This window comes from Nuphar pumila, chromosome 14, assembly GCF_984573655.1.
Source record: "Nuphar pumila chromosome 14, dmNupPumi1.hap1.1, whole genome shotgun sequence".
In the NCBI taxonomy this organism is placed as follows: domain Eukaryota; kingdom Viridiplantae; phylum Streptophyta; class Magnoliopsida; order Nymphaeales; family Nymphaeaceae; genus Nuphar; species Nuphar pumila.
Window position 1 is genome coordinate 9,821,515 of NC_143262.1, and position 23,183 is coordinate 9,844,697.

Below are 23,183 nucleotides of genomic sequence, written 5' to 3' on the forward strand. Positions count from 1 at the left end.
ATCGGCTCATACCAAAAATAACAAAAAAATATTATATGTCAATCATAACGTGCCATGTGTTAAATTATTAAAATAATTTTAAAATAATATTAAAAACATGTTTTTGGTATTTTTTATATCTATACTTGTGGAGTTTTACACTGCGATCACTAAAATAAGGCGATCGTCTGGCACCTCTCGACTGTGATAGGACATCTGAACCATAACCGTAGGGATGCAAATGGATCGGATCCGGATCAGTTAAATACATAGGAAAGTTAGATTCAGATCCGGATAGAACAACAATTAATCATAAAAGTTTCATACTGGATCCGGTTCGTTTGCGTCCACACATAACAGTGGCGTCTGCTCGTTATTATAAAAAAAAAGCGGCACTTGGATTCATATGTCGGCATCATCTCCCATCCTCAGCTCTTAATTTGAGCCTGGGTTCCACTATATATATTAGATCCAGTTGGATTATATTTGATAATACACCTATACAAAAACCTGATCCAGTTCCAACTTGAGTTTCAGAATATGTTCGGGATCAGGATTTTATCTGAAATAGATCCCTTGAAATGAACAATTTTTTTTTAAACAAAAGCAAAACGAGTCGGATTATTCTGAGCCCGATCCAACATGTTTACCATTTCTGGATATATGGATCAGATGAGACCAGGATGTGGATCCTGTATAGGATATGAACTGCTCACATCTGATAGTATGGTTCGGATTACGTCGGATCGGATCTAAATCGGACCAGCTTGCACCCGGGCGACGTTGAAAAGGAAAACGTAAAAGCGGGAAAAGTAGTAAAGCGAAAACTTAAAGATGGGAGTATTTACATATAAGTCCTCACTTTTATTTGAAAAACACAAAAGCTGTCTATGTTTGTTTGAAATTCCTACGTACTTTTATCAAAACCGTCGCAAAGAGACATAGAGTTAGTATGCTCAAATTCCTGCATTTTGAGATGCAAATATCCAAACGATTCAAATGCTGGATCTCGATTCCTCACTTTTGAGGATATGAGATTCAATTTTTAACGAATACACAAATCTTGAATCCAACCTGAACTGGATCCTAGTCTCCGAGTTTTATGCTGCCTGCCGACCACCTTAGGTATGGCAGGCTGAGCCAGCGCAACCAGGTCTTCGTGTCAGGTGCGGTTTCTTCGGGTTATAAATTTAAAAAAAAAAGGTGGGGCCATACATTCATGAATCTCAAATCTTTGGGCATTATTTACCAAAAAATCTGAAAATCATCATTTTATTCTTTTTTTATATAATAAGGAAACCTCACCAACAAACGAGTCACTTAATGGGCTTGCCTCCTTGCAAGGTGAACCCCCAGTGGGTTCCAATGCCCAAAGTTTTAGTTAAAGGCAACTGCACACCTAGTGAGAGTCGAACCTGGGACAAAGTGGTCAGCACCTTCTCCAAGCCCACTGCCAACCTGAGCAGGTATACATTAAAAGTGCATTTGATCGCCAAGGATCTGAAAATTAAGGGTCAGATCCAGCATGGCCCCACACTAAATCCTGATTTTGCAAACAAAGGATCTCATATGCTAATGGGACCATTGACTCCGAGATATCATAACCTCTCCCTAATGGATGAGAGATCCTGGATCTCTCTTCCCCTCCCTTTGATCCTTTGTTTGAAACGGCTAAGATCTTGTTATGGGGTCCACACCACCAACCAGTCCCCAAGCCATCTCAGATTTGAGGATATGAGCTTTCTACATCCCTTAAATAAAATGGATCCCTTAAATAAAATGCAATCACAAATCAAATTATATCATATTAGATCACTTTGGACTTAAGGTCATGTGCAATTATCCTCTCTCTCTTCCTCTCTCTATATATAGTCACTAGAATATGATAACTGAAATATGAGCATTTTCAACAATTTTTTTACAAATCTAACTGTGTGGATGTGTTTGGCATGATGATTTTGTTAGGGATCAACCGGATCTTGTATTTTTTGGCGAAAAAATATGATTTTTGAATGCTTAAATATTTATGAAGATTATGAGTCATTGATTTTAAAGCTTTAAAAAAATCTCCTTTATGCATCAAAATAAAATTATTCAAGAGTGGGTTCTTATAAAACCAAGCATGTAGATGGCATCCGTATGGTTATAATCAAGAAAAAAAAAACAAAAAATCTATGAAAATTACAGTTCACACATTAGATCTCATATTTCTAGTTTTCATATTCTAGTGTCTCTCTCTCTCTCTATATATATATATACATATTAGTGAAGTTAGATGTTTTTCAACACCAATAAGACATTTGATTGCCTCCGATCCATATTGGATTGGAGATGGTATAAGATCTCTAATGGGTGAATCTTTGGCTTGAGACCCTTCATACTAGAGGTCCATTTGATACTAGATCCAAGGTCACCAAACTCACCCTAACGATCTAACATGGACCCCACACCAAATCAGACCCTTGGATCTCAAATCCAAGTCAATCAAACACTCCCAAACGAGCATAATAAGACCAATTGACGCAAATGAGCGACGCAGCAATGTAGCAAAGTCAATATGTCGCTAATATCCACCTTTATAAACACCTATTTATATAAATGCAATAAGTTAGGGCATTCTACATATAGACTGATTCCCAATTAAGTTAGTGGACAATGAAGCACAATGTGACATATGGCCACAGACTATAAAATATGATAATCAATTAATCATGACCAATTTACCTATAAAATACAACATGACCAATTTATCTTGTTTCATTACAGTTTTGCCTTTTGTTATGGTGCATCTTTTTAGGCACTTTTGGAAGAGAGAAAAACTCTTATAAAAAAAGAAAGTTTTGCCTACGAGAGTTTTTGATACGAGAAGTTTTTCAAAAGAAAGTTTTTTTGATTATTTGTGTAGCGTCGAAAAAATAGACTGGATAAATGTGAAAAAATGAGAGAGGAGAAAGGTGGTGGATGGTGGTGAGATAAGCGGTGGGGAGCGTAAAAATAAATATTTTTTTTGGTATGAAACATTTTTCCATCCTCTCTCATAAAATAATGTACTTTTTAGAAAAAACTCTCTTAAAAAATCAGTAAAACTTTTTTTTGCATACATCTTTCTCACTTTCAAACATACCCCAAAAAGAAATCCAAGTGCCTGATTTTTTTTCAATGACAACTTAGAGGAGGCATAATTTTTCATGCCACAACTTAAAAATCAACGGCTAGCAATGCATCAAAAATTTGTGACTTAAAAAGTCTTATTGTCCAAAAAAACATGATCCAAATCTTGATTCCTATCAAATCAACTATGTTGAATACCATCATAATAATGGTGGACGAATCGAGTCATACGATTCAAAATGAAGTAATTCAACCCATCCAAGTTGTCCGTACAACATCATCAAAGGACATTTGGATACGATCTAAACAAACATTGAACTTGGAACAGTTGTTAGGGAACAAACATAACCAATGTTTCGGTAGTTCTTTTTTTTTCATTTTGTCGAACCCTGGACGAGCGATGAATCATACCCTGAGGTGCTAAGTATCCTCTTTCACCGACTTACTCAAAAGGAAAAAAAAGTAGGGCTAGTTCGAGATTGTCAAAAAGTAGTACGCACTGATTTAGAATTATTTGCAAAGAGTAGGTTCGCTTATGAAATTATTCCTCGGTCACGTGTAGGAAGGGCGTAGATTCGTCGGTGATGCTTTACCGACCAAATGTGTCGTCTTCTCCCACACGTATTCTTTTCTTTCCCTCATTATTCCTTCTTCCCCCCCACGCTTATACAAAATTCCCCTCCCCTTCCGTTCCCTCAAAATATTTTCACACCGCGCTCGACTCCTTCGGACAATTCCCAGGAACCGTTCATTCAGTTCCCGGGGCGACGCCGAGAGAGAGAGGAAGCATCTTCGCTTCGGGTTCGTCTGCGTTTTTTTTTGTTTGGATGAGACCGATCGGAGCGTGTGAGGGATTCGAAGATTAGGGTTTCCGTTTCCTCGATTCTTTGCTTCTTTAGATTGAAGAAAAAAATTGCTATTTCTGTATTTTTTGTTTCCTTTCTTCTTTTTTGCTGTTTTCGGTGGATTCGTTGGGGGATTATGAAGGGGGTCGGAGGGAGCAATGGGGTTTTCGCGGAGCAAGTCGCCGATAAGGCCGAAGAAAGCGAGAAGGAGAAGAAGAAGAGCCGCCGGAGGACTCGGCGGAATCGGCAGAATCAAGGGAGTTTGGTTTCTCCCGTGAGGAATTCAGGTGATTTTTTTTTTTTTTGGGGGGGGGGGGGTTTCCTTGTTTGTTTCCGTGGGATGATTTTCGATTTCGGACCGTTTCTTGAATTAAATTGATAATTTGATTCGTTGTGGGAGAAAATCTTTTGAATTAGATTAATATTTTGATTCGTCGTGGGAGAAAATCTTGAACAGAAGATTCGTTGATGATAGATCATTGGGGTTGTTGTTGGCTGTATCAGTACTCTTTGAATCAATGCACGTGGTGTTCGACAGTTCGAGTGGACGCCTTTGGGAACAACAAGGGAGTAGTTCTGTGCACTATTTTTATGTCTACGGCTCTAACGGAGAGAATTGGGTGATGAGAGTAGTTCTGGGCGCTATTATTTAGGTCTAGGGCGCTCATGAAAACAATTGGGCGATGTTATAACATAGCTGCTATTTGTGTTACACTCAATCCGGTTGCCAGTGAATTCTTGGATCGTAATTGATTAGATTAAAAGAATATTATCGCCCTGCCTTGTATCTTCCAAAACGTTGGTCTTTTGTTATAGATGTACGCTATTCTATTGGTGTTTGGCCGTGTATTGTCTTTTAAAATATGCTTTGTGATTCATCTTGTTGAGATTTGGATTGATGATATCTTGTCATTGAAGTTGGATGGATTTGTCATGGGTGCTGCTTGTAATATTTGAATCCCTACTGAATAAAGACTGATATGACAAGTTTCAGTTTGTCTTGGTTAATGAAGTAAATGTAGGTATTTGTGCAGAAATTCAATGTGCACATTTGGTTGGAACTTTTATATTCCTTTTTAGCAATTTCCTCATAAATTTGTTTAGATATGTTGCTTTATGAGTGTTTGCAAATTTAAGATGATGTTGACTATATGGTTGGGTTTCTATGTTAGAATATATTTTTTTCTAATAATTTGAAAGACCTCTTTTGCCCCTTTTCTGCTTTCTTTTCGTTAATAAAGAATGCATAAGAAACAAGCGACGAATTATTAAGAAAATGCTGCAAGTCACTATTGGCGTTTATGACAGACGCACAAGGATGCCTCACAAAAGATCGAATTAGGAAAGATGAAAAACCACTGTGGACTATAATGTGTAGATTGCTTACCACAATGTGCAGACCTCCTCTCTAGAGATTAGTCGGTACTTCTATTGCATATACCATGTATGAAAAAGATAACCGGAGGCATACAACTTATAGCATATCATACTTTGGTGTAGTTCAACGAGATAATTTAAACATTGACATGAGCTGGATTTCAACCTGGTTGGATTGCATAAATCATAGCATTGAGAACTTTTATTAGGAATTTCATAGTCACTATCAGTGGCCACCTGCAGCAGCCCTCCTGCTTCATCCAGTTTTGAAACATCAACTAGTAGAGAAGAAAAAAAATTAGTGGAGTTGGACCTTTTACTAGGATCCAAGTGAAAAATGCCAATGAGATTAATTAAGTACTTTTAAAGAGTAGTTCTTGATAGAAGCTCTTTTGGAGTCAACTTGGTTAAATACATGATAATTCTTGATGGTTTCGCCTTAAACTTTTCTGGCTTTAGGTCATTTTTTTCTTTGTGACGGTGATATCTTAATCAGCTAAAATGTTTGAACTGTTGTGATGGCTGGATAATAAAGTTCTTCCTTGGCCTAGGGATATTCACTTCGAATGCTGCAGGGGCCTGCCCTCCAGGTTTGCTGCTCAAGAAGGAAAAAAAAAAGGATAACGAAAACTTTGAACCTTGTGTATATGCTCATTTAACTTTTTACATTTTTCTAGAGCTTCACGCTTGGACAAGTAAACTCATTCTCTAAATAATCAAGTATGGGATTTTCTTGCAGATTTATGCTACAATTTTTATTAGTACCCTATATATCATCATTATCATCTTACCATTGTCATTATCGCGCCTTATCTCATCTAAGATGAGGTAGGCTTCTTGTTCTGCTTCCAAAATTCTTTGCTAATTAAAGCTAAGATACAAAACATGCCATAGTTTTTCATGTCTCTATTTGTCAGGGCCCTCCAAGTATTGTCTAGATTGCCACTTCTGATTCCTGCAACACCCAAATGATATCCCTTTCGAACTGATGTTTTTTAAAGACTGCTTGTAATATGTATACACACTCTTAGAGAACAATTTGTAAAATTTCCATTTATTAGTGCGTCACTTATTCATCTTTGGATTTACTTATTTGTTGCAGTTTGGACATCCACTTTAGCATATGCATCTCAATTATATGAACTCTCTTCTTGTTGCCCCACATTTGGCACCATCTAATAGTGCATGCTCTACATGGCACACACACCAGCAAACATCATAATTTTTTGGGAACATGATTGTCAAAAGTGAGATGTAGGTGTCATGTTTTCATTTTTTTTGGTTTCATTTTACTAGCAAAACATATTTGTTGGCTTATTTCATCAATTTAGGCAGTTTGACCTAAACCCACATTGAATCTAGGATCAAGAAATGGGTTTGGCTTGGATTCATCTTGCGTGTCACTTTGGTGCTAGCTAGATTGTCTTGGAGATCAATGCTTTTGGGTGGTGTGAGTTCAATTTGAATCATCATGTACCTAGCCTATTCCTACCTAGGTTTTGTTTAGAATCTTTAGATTTGTCACATGAGTTTAGCTTGGCTTTAAAACCTTGACTAAGAAACACTTTGAAGCATATTTCCAACCTATTTCAATTATGTGCATCTAGCTTTACCGGATTCACCACTAATTGAAAAGTAAGCATTTTAACATCCTGTAGTTTTCAGTTTAAATTTAGTTTATTTCCTAAAGCAGCTGCATTTGGTAAATAGTGGGTTACAACGTTAGAGTAACTTAATCGATATTTCCTATTTTGGTCTACCAAACAATTGAATGGCTATGTCATAGGGACTCGGCATAGAGGCCGCCGCACCCGGGTCGACGCAGCTACGAGGGTATGGGTGCGGTACCCGGTGCGGTTAATGTGACTTTGGTTGTAACACCCCAATTTTTTTTCCTGAAAGTCACAATTTTTTTTAATAGTTTAGAAATCACAGCGGAAATCATTTATAGTAAAATTGAATAAAGAGATTGGGCGGGTTACATATCTATCAAACCATCCATCGTATTAAATTGAATTTAACAGTCACATAATTAATTGAATTCAGTCCCATAGTTTGAAAATAACATCAGAGTCATAAGTGTTTAAATATCAATAAAAATTTAATTTCAAAATTTTGCAAGAAGGGAAAGACTTGGCTCTGGTCCCGCTGCAACGTCCCGTCAGACTCACTGAATCCCCAGTTGGAACTACTATTCAACATAGGTAAATCAAAGTCAATATACATGAACACATTCCAATAAATTCACACAATCATTAAAGAAATTATCCATATCAAGCATGCATAACATTTCAGTGCATAAAAATAATATCATTCATAAACAATTACAATCTTATGCATGAGCAAGTAATTTAATGTATGCACTCACCGATGCAGAATAAATAACATTTTCATGCATGAGCGACTTGTGTTTTTTTATTTACTTTTCTTTTTACGTGATGCATGCCATGCCTAAGTAAATGCATAAACAATTATGATTTTCACTTTTTAGCTGTGGGTATTATATAGGCTTAACCTGAATCAGGACCACAACTCAGGAGAGTGCTTTAAAATAATTTCTCTTCTAACCCTAGCTGAGCACTTTTGACGAATACCAAGTGAGGGATGACCTAGTCGAGAGAGAGCTCTCAACACCACCATCATGATGTATCAGACTTTACTCATGAGTTTCGTGACCTACCACTCCGCTGCTAGTGTGGAGGCTTCTCCTATCTTTGTAGTTGGGGAGGAGCAACCTTCCGTGCTCAAAGACTTATTTCATGAAGCCTGAAGTACCACTTACCCTCTCATTGTAAGCCCAATAGAATTAATGTTCACATGATTGTTTTTTTAATGCATTAATTTTATTATTTATCCATTCACATACAAACTAAATCTAATCTAAGATTCGAGCCTCCTGTTTGGGGGCACATGGATGCAGGATTCAATGCCAAGGATGCCATCTTGCCACATATACAATTTGTAATACATCAAACTCATTTATGCATTCACTTATAGGCATTGATCATGATTAACTACATATAAAACATAACCACATGAATCAACATAATGCATAATATGTGAAATTTGATAATTATGTGCATTCAATCATAAGCATGCGATAATAAGTTTTTTCGGTGTCATGCTCATTGGGCACTTAGAACATGCATATACACAACATCACATGTTACATCTACATGTAAATTTAGCATTTTAAAACATAGATTCAGATCAGACATTCATTATATGCATTGATTAACCGATCCATCACTGATTCGAGACCCATTTAGGCCCATATCTGCTCTGCTGTTCCGACAATCATTGCTCTGTGCACAGACTGAGAAGAGAGCTCAAATTTCTACAGAATGCGAAATTTCGTCAGCTTTTCAACACCGCAAACCGTTCGTAAAAACTCTTTCGGACGAGGGAGATGCGAATGATTTACCGGACTAAGGTCTGATCTTACACCTATAGACAAGAATAACATAACTCGGGTGAAACTGCTAATACATGTCATTTTTTTTGCAGACATAAAAACCATCCATGATCTCTCTCTCTCTCTCTATATATATATATTGAATAATTTTTTCTTAGGGTCGGGACCACTGCTGAACTGCGACAAGCATAGGGCAGTCCTACACTTGCTGCAGTTCGACTAGAGTGAACCAACAAGGTCGCATCTTGCTGGCCACTCGGGTTAGCCGGCGGGCTGGGATCTGACTGACCCTATTCTGTTGCACTATAACAGGTGCAATTGGGTCTACTTGTTGACCAACACAACAACTCGGTTTGCTGTGTTGGTCAGAACCGGTATAGTCTGCGACCACAAGGAGTGGATGCCTCGCCGTTTGGAAAACCTCAGCCGGTTTGCTCTACCTGTCAATTTTAAATGCATGTCTCTCTCTATATTTTGTTTTAAACTGTCACACGAACTCAGCTAGGGAGGCGCTGCACCCGAGTCGACACGCCCCGACACAGGTGCGTCTTCGGACACGGCCCAGACTCGGTCAACGAGTCGAGATCGAGTCCGTTCTTGTTTTGGACTCGATCAACGTTGACTGAGACAAAAAATGTCCATTTTTAGGGTAAAAAACAAAAAAATGATCTTTTATATAGGGGAGCCCCCGGACCCCCCTTTCTGCAAGGGCAAAAGTACAATTTGCAAAGTTTATAAAAACACTCATGCTGGTGCCAAACTTTAGAGGACAATATCGACATATATGCACACATGATATATATATATATATATATATATATATATATATATATATATAGCCGAGTCTCTGTGTCCAAAATTTTTAAAATTGCGCCGCACCCGTGTTGCACCCGCACCCGCACCCGCACCCATGTGACAAGTTTTAAAGGATCTAACAAATCCAAAACTATTAATAAGTCACATGCACCGATTTATTTCATCAAGAACTATTTAAGGCGAAACATAGATACATCACCGCATACTCTCGCGTAAACAGAAAATATCTAACAAAAACATAACAAGCATCCCATAAGATTCATTCACACATAAATAAAGAAATAGCATGCATTCCGATTTTTATTTACAACACCACTTATGTATGCATGCACACACTCATACCCATACATAGGCATACCCGTATGCCTAAACCGCACGGTATTTTTTTCTCTCACTGGGTTGGGTGAAACTGAGCAGACCCAGTCCACTGAATGACTGGTCTGGCTGGTTTCAAGGAGCAATTCAGAACTGATCCATAAGTGGTTCAGTTCCTTTAATCGAGACCAAACCGTCACCCTAAACCCAAACTTTATGCGTTTATTTTGTTTTTCAAAAACTAATATTATATATATAAATATGCCTTATATTGTTATTATTTTATTTTATTTTTGCTAGGAACCGAACCGACCCAACCCACTAAGGTCTGGTAAGGTTTGTTCCTAAGTTCGGTTAGAACTGATCCACAAGTTTATCCGTTCTTGATCCCTCTCACGACCGATTTTAACAAAACGGCCATGCTTGAAATGCCTGACTAAGCTTCATAGCACACCATCAAAGCATATTTTATTTTTGAACAACTCAACAACTATATATATATATATACACACATGCATGTATAGCGTAGATGCTCAGTTTCTCACTGAACCATGCTTATGACCGATCCAATCCATACTTGGATCGATCCATGAAATTGGAAATCGATTTTGGAGACCGATCGGATGCTCAATAGGTCTGAACCAACATTGGCCTTCACGTAGGTAATGATAGGTGTTTGAAAGTGTGAAAATTATGGTAGGCATTAATTTTGGTATAAAGTTTGATAGGTGTTTTAAAGTTACCCCAATAGTTAAACTAGTGTGGAAGAGATCTAAACCCAGCCGGATTGAATCTGGTTTAGAGGTGACATTAGTATGCTGAAATGAATTATGAATATTGTCAAGTCTGTCTTTTTTGTTATCCCCTTCAAATGGTTCATTGATGTACATCATGGGCATCTTCTTTGTTCTACCCTTCAAATGGTGCATTGATGTACATCATGGGCATCTTGCTTGTTAACCATACATACTAATTTTTTAGGGGGGTTTGGTGAGAATTATATCAACTCAATTTTTTTTATTTAATGCTACAAAATTTTATGAATAAATTCTGAAGCAGTGTGGATGTGTTTGTTCCTATTCTGGGAATTGATTTCTTGTCATATGCATATCCCTTATTGCAATAAAAACTAGCATGTTGATTTTTCTTTCTAAGAGCCATAGTAACCTTTGATTCCTGTAATATATGGATTTTATTTTATGTATTTTTTATGGAAATTTTCAAAAAACACACCTAAACTTTGGGTGATAACAAAACACACACCTAAACTTTGGGTGATAACAAAAAACACAACTAAGTTTTCAATATGGTTAAAAACACACTTAAAATTTTTCATGGTTAACTGAAAAACCTAGGGTTTACTTCCGTCAAAGTTGCCATTATATGTATACTGTAATTACCAAAACTTAGGCTTGTTTTTTTATTATCACCAAAATATTAGGTATGTTTTTAATAATGTTTCCCAAAAAAATTGTTGTTTTGAGGGTAAATCAGTAACTTAATCCTATTAACTCAACTTGGATTAATGATAACACAAGTTAAGTTGACGGAAATGTTTTTAATTAATGGAGCATAAATTTAGGTGTATTTTTAACAATACCAAAATCTTAGTTGTGCTTTTTATCATTGCTAAAATTTTAAGTGTTTTTTAAAATTTCCCTTTTTTCATGTAGATATCTATGAAGGGACCCCTCATACAGCAAATTAATGTAATGACAAATACTTATGCAATGGTTGCAAAACTCTTCAAATAGTTCGTATGTACCATGCCAATTGATTTAACTTATATGCTGAATACCAATTTACCATGCATATTGATTTATTCACCGAGGCCCACTTATGGGGAGGCAACATAATCAATTCCTTTCTCTTTCCCGAGGCGTCGGCTTTTCGCATCATAGCTCTCCTTGTCATAGAAGTTCTTTTAATTCATCTAATTGTGCAGCATGATAGCATGTACATCGTGGTAGCTGCCATTGCTTCATGCCTAGTTGATGAACTTTATTTTGTTATGGTTCATTGCGTTCTATTGTTTCATGAAAGAATTTGTTGCATGTGAATCTGCAGTATTCCATGGTTGACCTCCTTGAGCTATGATTGCCAACCTAGTTGGCATTAGGCAAGACTAACGGGAAATGAATCATCTTTATCTTTTTCTTTAGTGTAAACAAGTCCGTCATTTGAACTTCCCTTTTATGTAGATTAGTAGTCTGAGACACTGCTTTAAATATATTTCTTTTTCTTTTTGTTTTGCGAATGTGATGTTTTAACATGTAGCAATTTATGCCTATAGGGGCTTGAAACATAAAATATTACCTTTTTTTTCTTCTTAACCTTTGATTGTTATCTTATATGTGGTTGCCGTTTTCAACAAGATCAGGAAAGTTCTGATTTAGTTTTGGTGTGTCCATGGTGTTCTTGTTTTAGATGGCAATGGAGTAACCTGTGGCCAGGCATTAGGAGAGTCAGAATGTGTTGAACCTTCCAGCGTGGCAACAGTAACATTGGATTCATCTTTTCCCTGTAAAATCACATTGGAGGATATCCAGCCATTAAATGTTCAGGGTGGTTTTTATTCATCCTTAGAGCTCTCTGATCAGTTCTTAAATCTCAAGAAGTTGCATCATGAAAAAGCCAAAGCATCTGATGTTGCTTTTACATCTTTGCCCTCTATGCATATAAATGAAAAGAGAGAAACTGATGCAAATTATGGAAGTGCACTGCACCAAAACATTTCTCCATCTGGTATAGCAGGAAACTTTAATAGAGAAAATTCTAGATCATGTCCATCACCAATATTGTTGGAAAAAAGTAATCCAGCATCTCCAGATAATGGATTCCTGCTGTATCAGAAAACTGAAGCTGGAAGAAAGTGTTTCGTGCCTCACTGGTCAATGCCGGCTGTTAATAAAGCATTGGAGGTTGTTTTTCCATTTGGGCTTGAAATCAGTTTCTCCTTTTATTTTGCATTATGAAGTTTGTGAAGGGATTTTTCACTTATTTAATTTCATTTGCAGAAAGGTGATGCATTCAGGGCACCATTTAGAGTAAATGCTTATTGTCGGCTCGAGGTATGGACTAACATAGCATGCTCTCTCTTCCACTCCTTTGTATGCCAAGTTGTTCACCTTTCTACATATTGTGACAGTAAATTATCCCAATTTTTCTGTGTTGGACTTTCAGGCTTACTGTAAAATAGATGGGGTGCCTGTCGATGTTCTTATCAGTGGGGGTGCTGCTCAAAATAGAGCGGTATGCTTAAAATATCTTCTCATTGTACACTATCACTTTTATATACATACATACAACACATATATGCATGTATTTATTACATATGTAGGAATGTACTGTTTATGTCAAAGATGGCAATCTGGTGTTGACTGCCAGCGTTGATTGCTTACTGCATGGTTTTTGTTGGATACTTCATGTTTAATGTTAACATTTTTTTTGACTCACCTGGATTTTGCAAAACCCTTTTTCAAAATTCGTTTAAAAGATGTGGGACGCTCGTTTCAAGCCTCGGCCATGAGAAGGTAAAGCCTAAGCAAGTTTCGACCTCCGTAGCTCAAAGTTTATCATCGAAAAAACTTGGATTCTGGATTCCGACTCCCCACAAAACGAGATATGCAATTGAAACCAAATGTGTATAAGCACTTATTGCAGGGAATAATAGAAAAGAACGTAAAAAACACTAAAACAGAAGAACAAACTATCAAATCAATCTAACGATATCACCTTTTTTGGACTCTGGGGTCCGTTTATCTTTTAGGCTCTTCTTCGGTCTAGCAGCATCTCTTCGTAAGCATGATTTGTTGCAATGACTTCGGCAACATCTTCTTGTAGGTATGACACTTTAGGGATCGAGCCAAGAGAGGGTCAGAGTGAAGGCAGGGTTAGGGTAGGTGTTCTCTCTAGGGCCAACACTCAGACATGGGATTTCTAGATCTTCCATAATCCAGGAATCACCTCCTATCTATGTCACATGGGTGCGACACGGGTGCGACGCGATTTTAAAATTTTTGAACACGGGGACTCGGCTATATATATATATATATATATATATATATATTTAAAAAAAAAGTGCAAAGACACATCACAGTCACAGACTGTGCACTGTGACACAACCTTTTTTTTTATATTTTTTTAAATAAAAAATGTAAAAAAATCATTTTTTTTTAGTTTTTTTACCCTATAAATGAACATTTTTGGACTCGGTCAATGTTGATCGAGTCCAAAACAAGGACGGACTCGGCCTCGACTCGTTGACCGAGTTCGACTCGGCGTTGACCGAGTCCGGGCCGTGTCCGAAGCCGCACCCGTGTCGGGGCGTGTCGACTCGGGTGCGGCGCCTCCCTTGCCGAGTCCGTGTGACATAGCCTCCTATTTATTTGAATCTTGGATGAGATACAAATCAAAGGTTTTTAGGATCCAAATTCAACCCAAATGTCTCCGTTCTTATTCCCATGGGGGATAAGGCTCATCCCTGAAGAGTCCCACACGAAAATGCACAGGGAGAGCTCTGATTGGATTGAGATACGCCTCTTCGGAGGCTTATCACGGGTCGGACGACACGATGGAATGCCATCCAAAAGCGGGACGACAAAGGTGAATGCTGTCCCCTGTCTGGACGGCAAACTTGTTGCAGACTGGTTTGCCATCCCAAAGCAGGAAGGCAGACTGGTTTGCCGTCCCAAGTGAATTCCTTTTCTTCCAGGTTTTCACTCTAAAACCTGAAAGCACCATGTGGGCCTTGGAAAAAATTGGGTGTCTACAAATGCCTTCCTATTTTTGTTTCAACATACTGTCATGAACTATATTATGCATGTCAGAATTATTTCCACTGAAAGTTTTGGCAGAATATCAGGCTGTTTCAGTAACACCTATGTAGAGCTTGGTCATGAGGCATTATTTGGGGATTCTTGCACCTTCATAACTGGTGAAGCTGGGGATATGTAAAATGCATGCATGGAACCAGCTAGCACTGATATATCTTGCAACCTAAGTCAATGCAGCAGTTAGATATGTTTATGCATGTTGAGGTTAAAAACTTAGCATGGAACGTTATGTCTTTGTAAAGAGATAACAGGTGTTTAAGATAAGTGGGTGCTACTGCATCAGATATTCTGCCATTCTTTTGCCATGCCCATCTTTTATCACAGAGGCAATTGGTAGCATGGATAGCATTTCTGGTACAGAAACTTGTTTTCTGCATCCATGTCTTTCCAAGAAAATGATGGTTCACATTGTTGATGGCTACTCATCCATTCCAGTTGCTGGTAACAGCGCTTGATATATTTTTCTTTCTTCTTTATTCCATGTTATGAATTCCAATTTTGCTGTAAAAAATCGTTATTTGTCAATTCCTTGAGGAATCCTAAATGTGGTAATCTCTTTCTGCCTTTCCCTTTTTGGGGTTCTATATCACAACCTTGAAATCTTATCCAAAATATGATGCGTATTGAAGCAACTCTGTTGCTTATTATCATATTTGTCATTTGAAGTAGTTTATGATGTATGAGGTTTGGCTTTAATAAATTCCATTTTTGGCCCAAGAATTTGTGGTTTTATGGATCATTCCTGTATAACTAGAGTTTCTTAGATGAAAATTCAAAATGAATCACAGTTTCATATTGGGAAGGCCTAATTTAGTTCTACTGTAAGAATAATACTGTTTGATAATGGAAGCAAAAAATTGTCTTTATTAAAGTGAAAGTCTTTTCATAGCATTGTATTCTAGAGTACATGGTCTTGTTTCCAACCACAAAATGGGATTGCCAAAGGAAAGATCTTACATGTTTTTTTTGGAAGGCAAGCTGGGGTTAGGCAGACCCCTACCTGTTATACAACTATACCATTGGGTTTTGAACCTGCAACATCCCAACACAAGGTGACGTGCACTAGCTTCTCCTACCAGACAAGCGGAGCCCTCGCTGGTGAAAGATCTTAGATGTTTTTGTGTTTATTCATGCTTTTCTTTTTCAGCATGAATGCTTCCAAAATTGTTCTGGTAAGGATCAAGCCTTACCATCGCTTAACACAGTTTAAGGGCATCCTATTTTGAGAAGAGATAAAGCCATTAAGAGGCGAAAAAGAAGGGTGTTGAGAGATCACTCTAGCACATTAAAGCAGGGCAAGAGTAGAGTAGAACAGCCCTATTGTAGGCAATCCGAACCAGCCAAATTTAGGGTCCTATTCTTGGGCATACTTTTAATCATAGTCACTGATATTGCCGATATTTTGAAAATATCACGATATTATTGGTATTTCAAGGTCAACTGATATTTTCCTGAGACTTTCAAAGTGCTTCTAGAACATAAAATATCATGATATTTTCCCGACATTTTCAAAAACATGTGTATATATATTTTAAGTATATTTTTCTGTTTCTTTTATATTTTGAAAACTTTTCCAATTGTTTGTTTATATTTTAAAAACTTTTCCAATTGTTTCTTTATATTTTTGCAAGAAAAATACTATAAAACCTATTATGTCTTGTCTTTTTTATTATTCTTTATATGTTTCCAAATTTAAAACTTCCTATATTCTCCTGAGAGTTTTCCGAGTGAAAAAAAACCTGCTAGAAAAACCTTGCCAAAAAATTGGCAAGAAAGATATTGGTGACTGCTTTTAATCACTCTTAACAGGAAACCACTTTCAACAACTTATTGCTTTAGCACCTACTTTTCTAGCACCTGCTAGAGTGTGTTTGTACCAATGTTATCACTTTCATATTTTATCATATGATACAATATGCTGTATCACAGTATCCACCTTTAGACCAATAGGATACTGCATACAATATCGGTAGATTATGGTTATTGGGCCGTATCAGCCTGTATCGTGTGATATGGTTGTCTATCACGCTGTATCTTCGTTTCACATGTTTTAGTAGTGCATATCTATGTTTAATTGATCATAATGCTTATATTTGATATTTTATTGCATTTTATGATTTTTCCTAATTTTTGGATTTTTTTTTTTGCAAATTGTACACGAGTTATTTTCCCCCTTCATCTTCCAATATGATGCAATAAGATACATATACACCTGTATCCCTGGACCCTCCGATACAGGTTTTGATATGCTTTTTACAACATTGGTTACATTTGTTATGCTCACATGTATGGAATATAAGTGGGTTATCCTTGAGAAAGTCAAGGCATAAAGCTATACCTTTTGTTACTGTGCAATATTCTTCTAACAACACTGTAAGCATGAATCAATGTGTGTGTGTATTTGGGTATAACTTCTTTGGTAATGCTACTTTTAAAACTTAAGTTTCTATCAAGGGGAAGATTCAGGAGTCACGGTATCATGGTTTTCTTCCACGTGTTCCTATCGATTTCACAAGTACTGTTTCCTAAATATTCTTGAGAAGGCAATATATTTATATATCTTAATAAATTTTTTCTCAGGATAATCTTGATGGACTACAAGTATCAAATAATGTAAAGAAAAGGAAACATAAAAAAAAGAAGCTTAAAATGGATTCACATGTAATCCACATCCACATTTGTGAAAATCGAGTCTCACACAGACACTGGAGTTCCATACTTCTGGATATGTTTTAGCATGTACATGTTTTTTCCTTTTTCCTGCCAAATAATGTGTCAATTGGCATCTTTTACAGATAGAAGTTTCAAAACCTGAAGTATTAGAATAAATTGATAGACATTTACAAAATGCAATAGCGTTCATCTGTGAGTTGCTAGTGTCATCAACTTGTCATTGAACCAGGCATTCATCAGAGAGCTGAGTCTTTTTTTTCGTATATAGAATTTGGGTGGTGAGTGTCCTTTTTCCTTTTACCTGCTACAGGTTTTGTATCTGTAACTGAATAAGGCACTGGGGACTTTGCGGATATTAGTTGTAACATGGTTCTAAATTAACTATCCTACTTATCTGGAACCGACGAGAGTTGCTAGTGATCCCATCATGCAGGCATTTAACATGTAAACTAACCTGGTGCACATCACATAGAGCAGGAGCATGTGTCAAATTTTCCACATCATATTCAGAAAGGAGTCCAAGATGGAAACATTAAAAAAAAAAAGAGAATTATTTCCTAAGGTCATTTCTTGCGTGTTTTAGTTTTACAATGACAGCTCTTTTCTGATTGAGTTGTAGTTATTAGGTTTCTTTATTTGGACTACAGCTCATGACTTGAAAACCAGTCTTCAGGATTTATGGCCAGATGGTTTCTGCCCCTGTGGGTCATAGTCACCTGGAAGCTACTTATCTGTCTATGCATTCTGTGACCCTGGGACTAGGATTGAATGTCACAAACATAAACATGCTTTCTTCTCCCACTATCTGATCACCTTAATTTATACCATTTTCATTTATTGAACATCAGTTTGAAATCATGCTTGTTCTTTTTGTAGTGAAAGTGTGTAGAATATAGATAAACAATTATGTTATTTTTTCTTTTAATTAATGTCTCATTTCTTATGGAATGGGATTATAAACTAGTTTTTGATATTAACACTAACTGTTCAATCATAGTCAGGAGTTACACATGTTGCTTATATCCTGTACTTTGAAACCGTCTACCTTGCATGAACTTTTAAATCAAGGAAATGTCAGCCTTGTTGAATTCATATAATTGGTGTTTCTTCTCTACATTCAGAACACATGGTCTAGTCATATGAATTCTCGTCTTGATTACTTCCACAAATATCTGACATGTCTAATATCATCATGTTACAGATAGAAGGAGACGTTGTAGCGATTGTTATAGATCCGATAACCTCCTGGCCCAGATTGAAAGGATCACCTGGTTGTTTAGGTAATTCTTCCATTAAAGATGATCCTAATACTGTAAGTGAAGCCATGGAATCAGTTGATGAGGGTTTACAGGGGAAAGATGATGTTAATGGAGCTGACCAATTTTCCACTGATCAAAGTAGCCCCCTTCTTAAAGATATGAGTTCTAATTATTTAGGAAATGGTTTTGCTGGTCAAATGGGGCTCTGCGTCACATCTTTCCCAAGCTCCAGGCAGTCTGAAACTGATAACACGTTTATGGGTTCCACCCTTGGGCATCTTGCACAGAGCTCTTCTACCATTTCGATTGATTTAAATCATATGGATCAGCTGGATAAGGCTGCAGCTGCACTGCAGAAGCTTGCAGCCACAGTAAGGGCATTTCCATTCAAAAGACCTACTGGTAGGGTGGTTGCTATTATTGATAGGTCTCCTCGGCGTGATGCCATCATTGGTTTTCTCGGTGTTAGGCAATGGATTTCATACAAGGAAGGAAATAAAAAGGAGGCAGTTGGGGCATCATCCAAGAACACTAAAATGTCTTTTATGCCAAGAGAATACATCCAGTTGACACCCATGGACGGGAAACTCCCAAAAATGATGGTCCCTGTGAAGAGTTTGCCATACGGCATTAAGGAAAGGTTGCAGAAAGCAGATGTAACTGTTGACATGGAATTGGTAGCTGCACAAATTGAAGACTGGAAGGAAGAAAGCTTCTTTCCACAAGCCTATGTCATGAGTAGTTTGGGACAAGGTGGAGATATTGAAGCACAAATTGCTGCCATTTTATTCGAGCATGCAATTCATCATGTGAATTTTTCTCCACAGTCACTTGCCTGTCTTCCAACAGTGCCTTGGAGGATTCCATTAGTGGAATTGGAGAAAAGAAAAGATCTTCGTGACCTTTGTATTTTTACTATCGATCCTTTAACTGCAACTGATCTTGATGATGCTTTATCTGTTGAAAAGCTGTCTAGTGATATTGTCAGAGTTGGAGTCCACATTGCAGATGTATCTTATTTTGTGATGCCTGATACGGCTTTAGATAAAGAAGCTCAAATTCGTTCTACAAGTGTCTACTTATTGCATCATAAAGTACCAATGCTGCCTCCAGGGCTATCTGAAGACTTGGGTTCTCTTAACCCTGGGGTTGATAAACTTGCTTTTTCTATCACCTGGGACATTAACTCTGCAGGTGACATACTTGATCAATGGATTGGCCGCACGGTAATCCGCTCTTGTTGCAAGTTGTCATATCAACATGCACAGGATATTATTGATGGGAAATTGGACACCAAGAATCTTGGGAACTGTATCAGTGGCTTGCCTGAATTGCATGGAAAGTTTGAATGGGAGGATGTCATTGATTCCATAAGGATGCTGAATGAAATTTCTAAGAGCCTAAAGGAAAGTAGATTCAAAGATGGGGCCTTGTGGTTGGATAACCCCAAGCTTGTTCTCTTGTTTGATGAATGCGGATTTCCATATGATAGTAAGCTTTGTGAGAGTACTGATTCCAATTTTCTTGTTGAAGAATTGATGCTTCTGGCTAATATGACAACTGCGAAAGTCATATATAAGGCTTTTCCTGATTATGCCTTATTGCGGAGGCATCCAAAACCTAACTCACGGAAACTAAAAGAGTTCGAAGCATTTTGCAGACGGCATGGCTTTGAATTAGATGCTTCATCGTCTGGTCGGCTGCACATATCATTGCAGAAGATACGAAAAGAACTTGAGAATGACCCTGTGTTGTTTGATATCCTTGTCAACCATGCCTCCAAACCGATGCAGTTAGCTGCATATTTTTGCACAGGGCAGTCAAGGGACAGGGAGAATGAGTGGACACATTATTCATTATCTGTTCCTTTTTATACGCATTTTACATCGCCTTTACGAAGGTACCCAGACATTATAGTTCACCGGACATTGACTGCAGTTCTTGAAGCTGAGGAGATGTATGCTGATCTACAAAAGAAACTTATGAAATCAGACAAGCAAGGACAGTCAGCGCCTTTTACCAGTGAAATGGTATCAAAATGTTTCAGTGGACTTCATTTTGATCAAGAAGCTGCAGATTCAAAAGCAGGCAAGCAGGCATTAACAGCAGCTGCTTTGAGACACAGATTTCCTTGTACAGCAGAACTTGCGGAACTTGCTGCTCATTGTAATGAGAGAAAACTAGCAAGCAGACAAGCTCAGGAGGCGAGCCAGAAAGTTTACCTCTGGGCTCTTCTTAAGAGAAAAGAGGTAAGAAATTTACTGTATCATGTGTTTCATTAACGATACATTTTTCATCTTGTCTTTTTGGGTTTCCATAAACGCAACTCATTTTTTCTATGTACGGAGCAAGTATTTGATAACCAATGTTAAAAATTGCAGTATGTTACTAGGAAAAAACTGAGATTTAAAATTGCTTTTAATGGGTTAGAAAAAGGAAAGTAAAAAAAAAAGCAAATAAAAGGTAAGAAACCCTAGTACGAATTTTAAAGCATTTTAGTATTAAAAAGAAAAGGAAAGATGTAAGGCTAAAAAGTAAACTGAAAATGGCGTGTTAATAGCAGACACACCAGATGATGTTATCTAGAATTTTTTTTCTTTTAATAGCTTAAGAAAGGATGCTTTCAGAACAGGCAAAACAGGCAAGAAAATGGGGGGAGAAAAAAAGACTTTTAGTCTCTGGGTTAGGGGAAAGCTGAAAGGAATGAAAAAAAGTAGTATTTTCTCCATCAACTTTTCAGTTTGTTGAATGTTCTTCCCATTTATTGCTTTCATAGTAGTGTACTTTAGTTTTATAATGTTTACTTGGAAACATGGATTTCTGATGTTGCTCGTTAGTGAACTCTGGCAGATATTCTTTGAAAATTTAAGGGATATAGATCATATTTATAATTTTAGGCTAGGAAAATTGTCTTAAGTTGCATCCAGTGCTTGAAATTTTCAAACATCTTGTGCTATCTTTATCTTTGCAGGCACTAATTTCAGATGCTCGAGTTTTGGGTCTGGGGCCAAAATTTATGTCTGTTTACATCAACAAGCTTGCTGTAAGTGGAGCTCTTCCTTTATGTTGCAAGTTCAACATGTTTTTTTTAATCTCCATCTTATGGGTATGTCAATGTGATTGTAGATGGAGCGTCGGATATATTACGATGACGTTGAAGGCTTGATCGTTGATTGGCTTGAGACAACATCTACACTGGTTCTGGACATACGTAAACCTAAACACAGCCAGAGAAAAGGTTGCCCTGGAAAGTCTCGGGTACTCGAAGATGTTGCTTCGTTAGTCAACCCCTGTGAGCTAGACTACGAAGACGTGCTGGCTGAAATGATTGATGAGGTTAATGTTAAGGAAGTTGTTAGTAGTGATACGGTAGAAGGAAACACACCTGTCTCTGAAAATTTAAGATCCAATTCGAGTAAGCCAGAGCCTGCTGTATTGCCTCTCAGATTGTGTCTTCTGTCATGGGTTCCTGTATCAATTCATGCAATTGGTGGAGATAACGCCCCCCCTGAGATAGCAGTGAAATTATATTTAAGCTCATATTTTAAGTAGGCTTGAATATATAAGCTTGAAAACACATACAGTAGCTTTGGGCTGAAGATCCGTACCTAAGGGAATTGGGGTTTTCGGAGTTCAGGGCTAGGTTCGAAAGTTTTATTTAAAGGGGCTGAAAGATTTATGGTGTACATATTTAGCTTTTGTATAGTTAGATTTGTCAAATTGGTTTCTCTCCTGGTCTAAATTAGGTGGTCAATCTTGGTCTGGCGGCCTGAAGACATGCATTCAGTCGCCATGTCCAACTTTTAGCAGAAGAGTAGTTTTTAAGGTTTTATCCTTTCATGTAGCTGTTTTCCTTTTCATGGAATTGACCTGAGGTTTTTGATAGGTCTCTTCCATTTTATGTTTAAAGATAAGACAAACACCCACTTATTTTTTTCGGGTAGAATGGGCCTGAGTTCTTGTACGGTTCAATTATGTAAAGTAAAATATGACAGCTTTCTCTGGTTATTATTCCTGGATGAAACTTGGTGATTTGCAGTTTGTGTTGAAGGATCTAATGAGGTGCCTGATCAATTTGTCATGTGCACTGTGAATGCTTGCTCCTATGCCTGCTTGGCATGTAACTGAAGGAAAATTACTGTACTGTCTTTTAAAAATAAAAAACAACAAATATGTCAAAATCTTTGCATGTCCAAAATCATTGTATCTCAACTTTTTAAAACTATTTTACCCTTCATAGCATATTTGTGTGGACTTTTTTATGTTTGTTTCAATTATAGTGACCGTTCCACCCATCCTGCAATCTGCAGTAACTGATGCTGCTTTGAATTTATCCTGCTTCAATTGACAGCTTGTATGACATTTGACATCTTCACGGGCCTTCATGTTCATAGCTTGGTTGATTTCTTTTGGGGGCCAGCCGAATGCGCTAGGATGTGGTGTCTGTGGGATACCTATCACGTGGGGCCATGTGCCCACACAAACGCTGGATGTGCGGACACCTAGGGTACTACGTCCTGCATATCCCTTTGGGACTCGCTTGGTGTCTGGGGGAGTT

At 37.5% G+C, this 23,183-nt stretch overlaps 1 protein-coding gene across 1 annotated transcript; it reads left to right on the forward strand.

Annotated features, from left to right (window-relative positions):
* The first annotated feature begins 3,902 nt into the window (after positions 1-3,902).
* LOC149816310 (DIS3-like exonuclease 2) lies at positions 3,903-22,660 on the forward strand. The gene is made up of 7 exons (XM_089987598.1): positions 3,903-4,222; positions 12,286-12,779; positions 12,876-12,929; positions 13,042-13,110; positions 18,568-20,874; positions 21,597-21,668; positions 21,752-22,660. Exons 1-7 carry the CDS (start codon positions 4,072-4,074, stop codon positions 22,175-22,177), a joined length of 3,573 nt encoding a protein of 1,190 aa, XP_089843724.1. The 5' UTR covers positions 3,903-4,071; the 3' UTR covers positions 22,178-22,660.
* Positions 22,661-23,183: the final 523 nt, after the last annotated feature.

Bases quoted from the DNA above. Each gene is read 5' to 3' on its own strand.
- LOC149816310 (XM_089987598.1), top strand. From the start codon at position 4,072: ATGAAGGGGGTCGGAGGGAGCAATGGGGTTTTCGCGGAGCAAGTCGCC. The intron at 12,780-12,875 runs GTTGTTTTTCCA...TTTCATTTGCAG, and splicing joins CTGTTAATAAAGCATTGGAG to AAAGGTGATGCATTCAGGGC. The intron at 20,875-21,596 runs GTAAGAAATTTA...TTATCTTTGCAG, and splicing joins CTCTTCTTAAGAGAAAAGAG to GCACTAATTTCAGATGCTCG.